The sequence below is a fragment of the Amphibalanus amphitrite genome, unplaced genomic scaffold (genome assembly GCF_019059575.1).
Source record: "Amphibalanus amphitrite isolate SeventyFive unplaced genomic scaffold, NRLGWU_Aamphi_draft 001079F_arrow, whole genome shotgun sequence".
NCBI lineage: Eukaryota > Metazoa > Arthropoda > Thecostraca > Balanomorpha > Balanidae > Amphibalanus > Amphibalanus amphitrite.
In genome coordinates this window covers 79,717-92,576 of record NW_024882573.1, presented here as the reverse complement: position 1 = coordinate 92,576, position 12,860 = coordinate 79,717, and the positions used below count along the sequence as shown (strand labels likewise).

Sequence of the window (12,860 nt, the reverse complement as noted above, 5' to 3'; positions counted from 1 at the left end):
CGTGCGGACGCGTCCGTTGTATTATGTAAAAGTTTAGCTGGATGGGTAAAATTAGTGCCATTCGAAATTAATTGCTGCTCTCTGATACACTGATGATCTAAAAAGTAGATACACTTTGAAATATTTTGGGATGTTCTATACATTTGCATTCCACAATATAGGTGACATTGTTATTGCTCTTTAATATACGCTGCGTGTTATGTAAATAAGAAAAGTCATGCCTTCTATTTGCATGACCTCAGTAGCCAGTTTTTTGGTAGCATCCCTTGCGACGGCCCGGGATATTGTTGGCGCTGCCTCCTGGCCATGTTTTTATATAAGCCGGTGCCGACAAGTTTAGTGCGTGCCGGGGTTTTGACCTCACATTGGCTGCTCGTCGGTATATAGTCGTGTTATCGAACCGAACCCGGCAGTGGTAGTCCTGCAGTGAAATCGATTAGAAGCGATCATGAGGGCGGTAAGTAACTGATCATGTCTTTTTCTATGATCATGGGTATAGAAAGCTCGCGTTGATTGCATTTGCAGGTGTGATACGGCTAGGTGTAACCCGGGAAAGCGAAGGTAGTTGAGGGTTCGGTTGCATTTTTTTGCGGTTTCAGTGTTAGCGAGATCCTTACTGAGATATTTTTGTCCCATTTCACAATGTTCTTAGCTTTTTAAGTCCTCCTTCTGAAAATTGCGTGTTTTATTTGACATTATTTGAGTGTTTTACTATACAAACTGTTCGTGGTTTGCCATTTACTTATGACTTTACTCCTAACTCCTAAGTTATCTCAAAGTAACCTTCCTACAGAAGCTGGCTTAACCGCGCTAGCACACGCCTCTTTATTACCGTTAGAGTTGCCCGTCGATCTTCCTCGGTCAATCTTCGTTGCATTGTGTTTTTTTCCTGCATTATGATTGAGTGTTTTCCCCGATATTCTGAACCCTCCCCCTCCCGGACCCCGCAGTTGTCAGTGGTGCTGCTGGCGGTGGCGGCCGTGGCAGAGGATGTCACCTTCAGGTCACTTGAGGATCATATCTACCCGGCCAGCACTGCACCTCTGAACAGGGAGGACCTGGAGCCGGACAGCTATCACATGGGTGAGCGGAACTGGGGAGGGAGTGTGTGTGGGGGGAAGGGGGGGGGGGGGGGGGGGTGGAGATAAACAGCGAACAAAATGCGTATAAGTGAGCTCTAAATAGTCTCTCGGCAAACTATTTATCAAATCATAAAATAGGTTAATACTGGTACTTCTAGTTTCGTATGTGTTATTTCTATTTCCACTTCTCTTGGGAGCTTTATTCATTACTGCGTTACTTTTTCCTGCAATGATTCACGGTATGAAGCACGGTGAACACTTGTGCAATTCATGTTTGACTGCTTTGACCGTAGTCATGCAAAAATCGCTGATACAATTTGGCTTTTACTATGGCGACTCTGAGCTTCATTTGACGTCGAAGAGAAGAATAATCATGCCTAAATCTAGCTGAAAATCTGACACCCGTCTCCGTTTCTCAGACGACGCCTACAGCGTGCACCGGTCACTAGGAGCGGCCGCCGAGGTCCACACCAGAGCCCTGCTGGCAGGGATGCAGGAGGCCACAGTGCAGTCCGACCGTGGAGTGCACGCTACCGGACACTCCGGAGTGCCCGTCACCGCTTACGACGATACAGTGTCTGTTGCCAATTACAATGGAGTGTCGGAGGCTATCCATAGCGGGGAATTAGTGAAGTCTGTACCTAACAGAGTTCATGTTTATTCTCACTCGTACAGCGTAGTCCCCGGCAGTGCTGCGGATGGAGTTTCTGCATCCCATTACTCTTACAACGGAGTTTATCCGAGCGTTTACAATGGAGTGCCTGCTACCTCTTACAACGAAGTTCCTGTTACGACTTACAACGGATTACCTGTTGCTACTTACAACGGAGTGCCTGTGAGCACTCATAACGGAGTACCTGTGAACACTTACAACGGAGTGCCTCTAATCCCCTACTACGGGGTGCCCAACTATCATCAGGGGGTGCCGTTTTTCGGCTATACGGCAGCCCAGCTGAGCGCCCTCCACTCGGTAGGGGGTTACAGCGTGGCCCCTACCCCCGGCGAGGTTGGTTCCGATGTGTACGATGGGTACAGTTTGGGGCCGTTCCCTGTTGATGTCTCCGAGAGCGATGATTATTGAGTGCCCCGTATCCCTGTATATTGTGAGTGCATGGCTCAACATTAGCTCAGATACTTCATATCAATGTCAAACATTGTTACTGGCATTTGTACTGGCTGAATGAGGTGATGCGAAAGGGCATGAAAACGCAATGATTGAACGCAAATACACGTGAAAATACCCGAAATATGCTGTTTGATATTGATGTTCTGAGAAGACGACCCTTGTATGTTTTGAGCTGTTCTTTAATTAGGTGTCTGTGGATGTGATCTTGTTGTAATACCCTGGCTGGCTGGCATTTTTTCACTGGCACACTGTAACAACTGAACAGATGGTAATAATAAACAACGCCAAGTAGTTGTTTTGTGACCTTTTTATTGTGAAAAAAAAACGAACAGAGTAAACGACTCGATCAGCCTTGATTACAAATTGATTGCTGAGCCATTTCAAGCCTGCTTACCTCGTACTTCGTTCATATTCAAAAGCTTTCAGTCAACAACAATGCATGATGTGCCTGCACCATGGTAATTACTCTGTATTTATTATTTTCTTCTCACGTCTGCAGCTTAACATAGTTGGGAACACGTGAATCAAAAAGGAGCAGAGAATCAGTGAAGCTAAATAAGGTTGAAACCATGCCATTTCTAATCATTTGAAAGGATCACATTAAAATGCATCAAGGTTCACAGTCGGAATAGCCAATGTCCTGCAGTCGATAACTTGGTTAACACCCAGTGTGGTTAGGAACGCCAGCGGCTGCACCCGGGTGAAGTCGTTCCCAAACTCCGGCCCAAGCGTATCACATAGGATCCTGGCCCAGTTGCTCTTCCGAATTTCCTGCAGCTGTGTCGACGAGAAACTATGTGGGAAGCCACCGTTATCGTAGAAGAACCGGTCTCCGTTACGCAGGTCGAAGAACTGCTGTCCGATCAGACACTGGAAGGTGGGACCGACCTGCGCCCCTGGCGCACGCTCCTCCGCTACACCTCCGATGAAGAGGTCTACGTCGCGAGGATCGTCATACACGGAACGAAGCTTGTCGATCGCTTCCGGCGACATGACTCGGAACAGGTCACCCCAGAAGGCGACGTCGACTATGCCGCAAGCTCTAGCGGCCTGGGCGTAGGTCGGAGTTCCGTGGTCGCGCCCGCGCTGGATGTTGAATGCGAGGAGGTCGAGGCCGAACATGAAGTTTGTGGTGAAGAGCTGTTCGTGGAGTCCTTCCGCCATGCTTGTGTCGAACGTTTCCGATCGGCGCGCGACTAGCGTCCGCGCGTGGCCGACGAGGCTCTCTGTGATGATGCTCGGGTCGAAGAAGGTTCTGGTGATGTTGATCGACCTGAACACCTGACCTTCCGCGTTGATAAGGTCATAGACATCCCGCACCATGCTGTGACCAAACCGGAACGCAGCGCTAGAGAAGGAGTTAGACATGGACGCGTCAACGAAGGGATCGTATAAGTTTGAAAACCCGCTTCTCAGTGGCAATAGTCCATGCGCACTTGCGTAGTCATATCCAATGATGATCGGCAGCCACTCATTGTAGATGATATGCTGCCATTCGGCATTCAGGACCCGCCTGGCCTGCTGGAAGAGCAGCTCGTCGTTCCAGTTGGGATGCCTGCGGGCTAAGCCACGAGCGATGCGGTTGTGTTCGCGCAAGAAGATGGTGTGGATGACGACAAGGCCACTCTGTTCGTTAACACGACTGTCACCACCCAGGAAACAAGCGCCGGCGGACGGGCGACAGTCATTACCTGTCCGTGGAAGGAGATCCTGCGCGCTGGTGTGCATCAGACCACCTCGGAAGGCGCGCAAAGCGCTGAAGGTCGTCTCGTCGCTGCCATAGACGTTGGATGAATCTAGATAAGCGGTGAGCTCGTTAAGAGGATTGGCGGGACGAGCAATGCACAGCGGATCAGGAGCTAGAAGGGAGCGCACAACACTCATACAACGCTGGCCAAACTTGCTGTAGAATGGATCGTCGGTGGGGATACGGATGGGGATGCATGCAGGATGCAGTGGAAAGTCTGGGAAGGTCCTGCCGTCATCCAGGCAGCACTCAATACCACCACCGTCACTGCGTCTTGTCAGCAGCGCATGCGTTAGATCATGATCGATAAATTGACCCCACTGCATCACAGACAATGTGAAGTCGCGTAATTCATTTGACATTGTGTCCAGCACACGTTCACTGACTTTCCTGGCGCTTGGCAGGATGCCTCCACGGATTGCTCTGGTTCGAGTCGTGAACAAACCGTCGTCGTAGGTGTTTGGAAGGAGGCGTTTGAACCCTGTTCTTCCACGCCCTCTCGTTGGGAACTGCAGGTTGTTGCAAACACCGGTGACCGAGCGGTAGAAACTGGGCTGGCACAGGGTCGGCGTCTCGGGGACACACTCGGGGACGAGCAGCACTGTCGTCAGCGACACGGGAGCGCTCGAGCCGATCCTATTTTCAATTTCGTCGGACGCTCCCGTCGGTCCAATGCTCTGCACCCGCTCGAGGCTGCCACTAGAGAAGGACTGAAGATCGGCAACTGTCGAGACAGACTGCTGGGCTCGCTCGTTTAGCACCAAGGCTTCGTTTGAGGGCATGGAGTTGAGGAAGGTGAGAGCCGTCGGACTCTCTGGATCTGGAGATGGTGCTTGAGACTGAGCTGCTGCCGCGAACGTACTTGTGCTCGGAGAGAACGCTTGTCTTCCGGATTGGATGACGCCTTGAAGGGAAGTGACGGCAGACTGAGAAACCCGGAAGAAGTCCTTCGATCCTGTTTTCGTCGTATCAATAGGACTAAGACTGGCCAGAGGCGAGGAAGTTGGAATCGCTCGTTTGGACCTGTGGGGTTTTGGGCCACCAGCGTTCTGGCTGCTTTGGGTCTGGGTAGCATGGAACTGGCAGATAACTCCGGGAGACTGATCTGGAAGACGACACCAGTTGTAAAGCAACAGATGAGGCTGGGACGCCACTTGGGCACACAGAACTAGTGGAACACAGGCGCCACCCCTTGACGTACCCTTCAGTCCTCTTCCGCTTGTCAGAGGAGCTCCATCACCTCGAACGAGTGGGGCTTCTTGTCGCTGACCAGTTCCTGTGCCGGGGGAAGAGCACAATACTCCCGTTGAACCGTCAGAGAGCTTACAAGTTGAGTGGGACCCTATGGCAGAGTGAGAGGTGGTTTTTGGACAGAGCACCGGGGGAAGGCACGTGACGTTGGGTTCATGAGGCAGGTAGGTCTCGTAGCTGTTCTTGTTCGTTGTTGTTGTTGCAGTTGTTGTAGTTTTTGTCGTCATTGGCTTGTTATCCAACTTCGTCGCTGTTGTTGCCTTGCTGTCTGGCATTTGTGATGTTTTTGTTTGGTTTTGCTTTGAAGTTTTGTTGCTGCTGTCTTGCTTCGGTGCTGCTGTTGTCTGGTTGTCTGTATTTGATGCTTTTGGGTTTGATACTATTGCCGTATTGTCTAGCTTCATTCCCCTGGTTTCGTTGCTATCAGCGTGTTCGCTTCCTGTTGTACTCTTGCTTCTTCCATGCTGGTTTGATATGATTGAATTTTTCTCACTCTTGTTTCGATGGTCTCGTTGACGCAATTTTCTGTCATTCCCCTTTCTTCCGCTGTTTCTGTGTCTTGCATTTCTGTCCTTTTTATTTTCATTATCGTCATCGTCATCGCCATCGTCATCGTCATCGTCATCGTCATCGTCATCGTCATCGTCGTCATCATCATCATCGTCATCGTCATCATCATCACCAGTTTCATCGTCATCGTCGTCGTCTTTTGACTTAGGCCTGCTGATGGAATGTTCATGTGGTCCTGACGCCTCGGTAGCCCCTCTCTGATGGCCCTCAGAGCCCTCACAGCACTCTCCCTTGTCCCCAGTGGAGAGGGCACACCCAGTCTTGGTCGCTGCTCGCCGCGGACATTGCTTCTTGCACTCACAGCCGGCTGTGAATTGGCTGACGCAGAATAGAATCACCGCCACGAGCAGCACCTGAAAACGGAGAAGAAAAGAGGAATGAGGTGATGTCACACATTGAATAGTGCATGTTTAGCAATAATGTTTTTAATGCACGGATGTACGAATCAGACTTTTCAACGCAAACAGTGTAATGATTAAGTTTTTTGTTTTGTTTGTTGCAACATTTATATCTTTGAGTCTGGTGCTAAGCCTTGAACTAAATTTACACCACAAATAGAGCCGAATTTTGCATTGCTGCTTATCAAATATGTTTTAGCTCAGTAAGCAATGGTGCCAATTTTAGTGTATTGTATTTATTGTATTTATACTGGAAACTCTCCACAGGTGGCTATTACGAGCCCAGTTAACATGGCGATGCATTGACAGCACAACATACATTTGCAAACACACATACATGTAATGAAAGTAACAGAGTTGAAAACAAGCAGATAAGGAGGGTATTTGTCACTGTTCCAGCCTGGTCATGAGCTGGCGACGTGACGTGGAAAGTGTAGTCACACGCGAAAGTTTATTCCATGACACGGCGGCTCGGTAAGGAAAAAGTCGCCGCGCGGTCGTCAGCTGGAGGCGAGGGGGCGCGAGTACCGCAGCGCCGGCGGCGGTGGCTCGCGTTCGACGCGAACACACTGTTTGGCGAGGGCGCGCCATGGCTTTGAGCGGCTGGGGGGCTGCGGGGTCATGTAGGGCGTGGTAGATGTTTATCGCGTCGCGACGCATCACTAGCGTGTCGATATCGGGCCACCCAAGCGTCGCGAGGGCGGGGGATATATGGTCGCCTCGGCGTAAACCAGATACCAGTCGGGCGGCAAAATTTATGACCTTCTGCAGTCGGTTCAGGCGGGTGCGTGTCGCCCCACCCCATACTGACAAGCAATACTGAAGGTGAGGGAGAACGTGGGTCTGTAGGTACAAGAATTTTGAGGATTTCATTTGAGAGGTGAGATCGGATTTTGAAAAGAGATATGATTATTGCGTTGGTACGCCGGGCGACTGAGGATATGTGGCGCTCCCAGGTGAGGGTCTGATCGAATTCAACGCCCAGGATGATAGTGATGGCATTTTCGAAACACAAATGTACATAAATAACCTCTAATAAAAACAATAATTTTCTAGCGTATGGTAAGAAAAGAAGAAAAATCACACGATACAAAAATAACGCGGGCGCTATGTAATATGTATGTACAAAATGCCTGAAACAGATGACCGCGGCCCATATACTTTTGTATACCATAAACTCATTCTAACACTCTCACCTACCGTTTTGGCGTCCATGGTGGCCCGCCTTCTGAGTCGGCCCGCCTCGCCGCACGATCAGCGTCCGTGGAGAAGGCACGGTACCTCGGCGGGGGCGACGCTTCACTTCCCTCGACGGTACCTCTCCCAGTACCGGCCCGGTCTCGGGCCCAGCTCCTGCCGGGCTCTGGCCCCTCCTCGCCGTACCCCGCCTATATAGCTTCTCTGCAGCGTTGTGACATGTCAGCAGGCGTTTTCCTCGATGTGTGGTCAAGATTGATAACAATGGATGGTGGTGAGAGGGATTCCTGAGCTAAAGTTGCAAAATGGTTTGCAATGGCTTGGCTTCCTTGTGTGCATTTGCTGAAGGCATGCATCCCCTAGTTTTAGTTAATCATTTGAAAGCGGCAAATGGAAATTCAAGAGGCCCACATGTATGAACATTTTTGAATGTTGACTTGATCTTGGCCGGCTTAAAAAAGTGTGACACCATCGCTCTGCGAGCTGCAAAGGCAGATATAATCTAGACTGATTTCACTACCTATATTATCTTCATATTTTTGCCTTTACGATACCTTCATTTGCGATCATTCCGATCCTGGCATTTGGTTATTTTATTGCCTTGCACCTATCTACATGATATGTACTTACATTTTATAAACAAGTCAATGCTTAATTACTGGTCAAGCCATTTGATTGAGCTTTGAACCACAATCACATGACTATTTTTCATTACTTGAGTCATGTGGAACACTGTTTTTAAACAAGCCGTGCAAAATGATGGAAGGGCATGTTTGTCATGTTCGGTGACAAATTCTTTTGTACCGTACACAAGCACAATGATGTGAACATATGATGTCCCACAACGGACACAGTTTTGGGGTGTAACAAGGAAAATGCCAGCTGCGCATTTATTTGCGGCTGATAGATGATGGTATGCCTTTGCTGGTTTTTATCTCAGTAGGTACCCGATTCCAACAACGCTGTTGTGTTTTGACAGTATGGTACATGACCAGTCAATGTTTTGCTAATTAACTAGGTGAAGATACAGCAGCGCGAATAAGGAAGACCCAGACAAAGCTGAGCTGTACCAATCTTCGCCACTGCAGTTGCAGCTGATGATCAATGATTCAGTTTGAATTATGGATTATTTGGGTAAAGATGATGGATTGACACTGACACAGTTTCTGTATCGGAACCTTTGTTAGTCGTGCTACGCAGTTCCAGAGTCCAGGAAGTTCTTTGCAGCTGTTGAAAATAACTAACTGAAGACGTTTTCCCGGCCAGGCTGCAATGGCAGGTGGAACAATGCCGTGAATCCGGGGGGGGGGGGGGGGCACGGGGTCATAACCTACCTACCTATGTTTAGAATGTACCATATGAATTATCCAGATGGTAGGATGCATTGTATTCGAACTTTCTTACGCTCAATAGCTGTCTTACGTCACCGCTTATCGATCATCTGTGAAATACCCTCCACTCTGCAACGTTTTAGATATGTTGATTTTGAGGCTTAGACGGTGTACAGAGATCTATGGGTGATGTGTTTGGCTGTTAAGCATTGTCACTATTTGGTGAGATATAATCATATGCATGACTTGTGACTCGTGAAACACTGGGATTTTAACACTGGCACTACAAAGCATGAACCAGAAATCGGCGGATCATGGGTTGGCATTAGATTGGAACCAATAACGAGCGTTTGCCGTAATATGCTTAAAAACTACGAGATAGGCGATTGAATCGTTTGACCGTGGGGTTGACCCAGCTTCACCCGTAACACGAACCATGATCACTTGGACACAATACGTTTTCTTCGGGCTTCTACCACACTGTCAGTCAAGTGTCAAGTATTTGTCCCCCAGCTTTTCAGTAGACTCCATCGGTGCCCCATTGCGTGTCCTCGGCTTCAGTCGTTCTCTGCAGGATTGCAACAAGCTCTACAAACATAACTGAATTGCGAACGGTTCTGCGGAAACTCCATATCACTAGAAAAATTTGCGAGGCACCAATCTGAGTCATAGTTGGTGCATCTTGATATCCTGGGCCTCTTACCGATGTGACACGCTCTGTGGCCACTATCCTGCTTCGAGGCAAAGGTAGGCTCAGGGTTGCCCGGAGTTTTTACAGTTTGTATCGTTTAAAAAAAAAGGCGTGGCGTCGACCTGTTGCGCGGCTGCTGTGTGTGTATGCTGGGCACTGGAATGAACTGGATCATCGTTATTTTTACGTTCGCTGCTAGAACCTATAGCAAGAAAAATTTCAAAGCTGCAACATTACATCAAACACCTATAGGCATTGAGGAAACCTCTATTATACATCGAACTCGCTTTTTAAGCTCGCGCTCGTCCTGGCGGATTTCCACCATCACTGGAAGGTTTTTCGAAAATCGCGGAAATATCGCAGTGCGTAGTGTGACAAAATGTTGTATGAATATTTCCCATCACTTTACATTTGTACGCAAGCGGCGTCCCTCTTGTTTTGAATGTCAGCTCACTAGATCACTTTGAATGACCCGACTCCAAATCACTTTTAAATCATTTAACCAATTTTATTTTGTTTCATTTCAGAAAAGGTCCGCCGCTAGATTTGTCGCGACGGGTGTGCTGACATACATTCAACGTACCGTTGATTCCGAGCTAAAACAGAAGTTCGTATTTATTATTCTTGCTGTTCATTGGTAGTTCACCAATGCACGCATACACTAAGCCATTTTCGCGACAGAGCATTGGACACCTGTTTAAAATTGAATTTGAAAACAAAAAAGCAAAGCGATCGACATGACATTCGAAAGGTGGAAACCCTACTAATAATAGGGTTTACAACCTAACCTACCGAAGCAACCTAAACCTAACAATTTTGGGTTTTACCTTAATAACCACTAGAATTTATCTGTAAAAAAAAAACGGATGAAGCGTATTAAATAGGTGCTGGATATTCCGTTGTGTTGTGGAAAGGCCTTATGCTCAGAATTGGTGTCGTACATGCAATAATTGCATTGACTTTGACGGATGCAATGATGCAGCGCAACAAAGCACAACGATTGAAGTTCAATGCAAATGTATGCACTATTTCAGCATGAGCTACGAACTAGAAGATCCTTGTGATCTTTGCATTTTCCGCTACAGAAAGGTTTATGGGTTTGATCATGCTGCGATCATAAGGAAAATATCTCTCACCCGTTAACAAGCCCTTGACAATCAGTTACAAAGATATTCAGAACAAAATAAAGTCTTCTCATGTGAATGTGCTTCTTTTATTTTGCCCTGTCGGTGGATACTCCCATCAGTGAGACAGTGCTGAGTTCGGTATAGCTTTTATTTGCGAATCGCATCAATCACGAAACAAAATCTTGATCTAACACATTGCAGAGAAGGAAAACGGAATGACAGGAAGTCAATGAGATTGACGTTTCTATAGCCAACACCTGAAAATGTACAATCGTAAAGAGTATAGGCACAATATGGGAGCAAGTGCTTCCACGGGAAAGGGTATCAGTTGACATTCTCAATCCTCTTTTTGTTTGGAGTGAACACAGCTTAGAAAACAGTTATGTAGGTACTTGGTAACGGTGAAGCTTTATGACAATAATTTTCATTGCGATGTTCTTTAATATTTTGTAATCATATGTCTATTCTTATGCGAATTAATCTTAGTCGGAAATACTTTGATTAGGAACCTCAAACGTCGTAGGTATATCGTTCGAGGGAATGTCATTTGGTCAGCAAACGTAAGTCAACTCGGAACGGGGGTAAGAGGGGAAGGACGAAAGCTGAAGAGCATCTGGTTTCATGTTTTTACTAACCAAGTGTAAGAATATCCATAGGTCTGAGACTAGCCAGAGGCTGGGAAGCCAGAGTTGCTGATTCGGTTCAATGGAACTTATATCCACCAGCACTCTGTCCTCCGCCATACTGCCCGCCGGCATGATATCCTCCGGCATTCTGTCCGCCTCCGTCGGCATTCTGCCCGCCTGCGTTGTGTCCGCCGGCGTTCTGCCCGCCTGCGCTCTGTCCGCTGGCGTTCTGCCCGCCTTGGGGCTTCTGTCCGCCAGCGTTATACCCACCGGCGAACTGTCCGCCAGCATATTGTCCTCCGGCGTTATATCCACCGGTGTGATATCCTCCGGCATTCTGTCCGCCTCCGCTAGCGTTGTGTCCTGCGGAGTTCTGTTCTCCAGCGTGCTGTCCGCCAGCGTGCTGTCCGCCAGCGTTGTGTCCTCCGGTGTTCTGTCCGCCAACGCTATGACTGCCAGCGCTCTGTTTTCCTCCGTCTGCGTTATTGGCGCCAGCGTACTGTCCACCAACGCTATGACCGCCAACACTATGTCCGCCAGCGTTCTGTCCGCCTCCGCCGGTACTCTGTCCGCCGGCGTTATGGCCGCCAGCGTACTGTCCTCCCTGTCCGCCAGCGTTCTGCCCATTGGCGTTATATCCACCTGCGAACCGTCCGGCAGCATACTGTCCTCCGGCGTTTTGTCCGCCGGCGTTTTGTCCGCCGGCGCTATGTCCGCCAGTATTCTGTCCGCCGGCGCTATGTCCTCCAGCGTTTTGTCCGCCAACGCTATGACCGCCAGCATTCTGTCCGCCCGAGTTCTGTCCGCCTGTTTTATGTCCGCCAGCGTTCTGTCCGCCTTTTGGATGCTGGATGGAAGCAAATTCGCAGAAAACTCCGGGGGTCTGATCTGGGAGACGACACAATCTGGAAAGCAGCTGGCGGGGATGGGACGGCACTTGAGCACACAGAACCAGTGGGACACAGGCTCCCTCCCTTGACCTGCCGTGTTGTCCGCTTCCGCTGTTGGGAGCGATTCCGCCTCCTTGAACGGATTTATGAGGATTTATGGAGGCGGATTTATGAGGCGGATAAGTCTGGTGGCTCGTCTGGTAGTAGTTGTTGTTTGTTGGTGCTGGTGTAGTGGTGGTTGTGGTCGTGGTGGTTGTTGTTGGTGTCGTGGGGGTCGTTGGTGTCGTTGGTGTTGTTGGCGTTGTGGGTGTTGTTGCTGCCGTTGTTGCTGATGCTGTTGTTGTTGCTTGCGTTGTGGTTGTGGTTTGTGTTGTTGATGCCGTCTGAGTTGTGGTTGCTGTTGTTGTTGTTGTTGGCGTTTCTGTCGTTGTTTTCTGTGTTGTTGTTGGTGCTTTTGTCGTTGGTTTCTGTGTTGTTGTTGGTGGTGCTCTAGTCGTTGTCGTCGTCGTCCTTGTCTTGTTCTCGCGCCTCGCTGCTCCTGTTTTCCTGTTTCCTCGTCTCGATGCTGTTCGCGTCTTGTGGCTTGACGTTTGCGTTGCTGTCGCCCTGCTGTCTACGTTCGGTACTGCTGCTGCCTGGTCGCCTGCTTTCGATGCCGTTGTCTTGTTGTCTGGAATCGATGCTGTCGGTTTTGATACAGTGGTTTTTGGTTTGTCTTGTTTGGTTGATGCTGCCCTGCGGTTTGACGTCGTTCGCTTTGTCGCGCTGCTGGCACCGTGTTCCCTTCCTTTTCTGTTATTCCTTGATGCACGTTTTGTTGAAGT

The 12,860-nt window shown here is 48.9% G+C and overlaps 2 protein-coding genes across 2 annotated transcripts; both read right to left on the bottom strand.

The window, feature by feature from the left end:
* Positions 1 to 2,432: 2,432 nt before the first annotated feature.
* On the bottom strand, positions 2,433 to 5,439 carry LOC122369851 (peroxidase-like). The gene has a single exon (XM_043344923.1). It carries the CDS (start codon positions 5,431 to 5,433, stop codon positions 2,809 to 2,811), a length of 2,625 nt encoding a protein of 874 aa, XP_043200858.1. The 5' UTR covers positions 5,434 to 5,439; the 3' UTR covers positions 2,433 to 2,808.
* A 634-nt stretch (positions 5,440 to 6,073) lies between these two features.
* LOC122369854 lies at positions 6,074 to 11,929 on the bottom strand. The gene is made up of 2 exons (XM_043344928.1): positions 11,266 to 11,929; positions 6,074 to 6,129 (listed from the first exon to the last, which is right to left on the bottom strand). The coding sequence occupies exons 1-2, from the start codon at positions 11,927 to 11,929 to the stop codon at positions 6,074 to 6,076; spliced, it is 720 nt and encodes a 239-aa protein (XP_043200863.1).
* Positions 11,930 to 12,860: the final 931 nt, after the last annotated feature.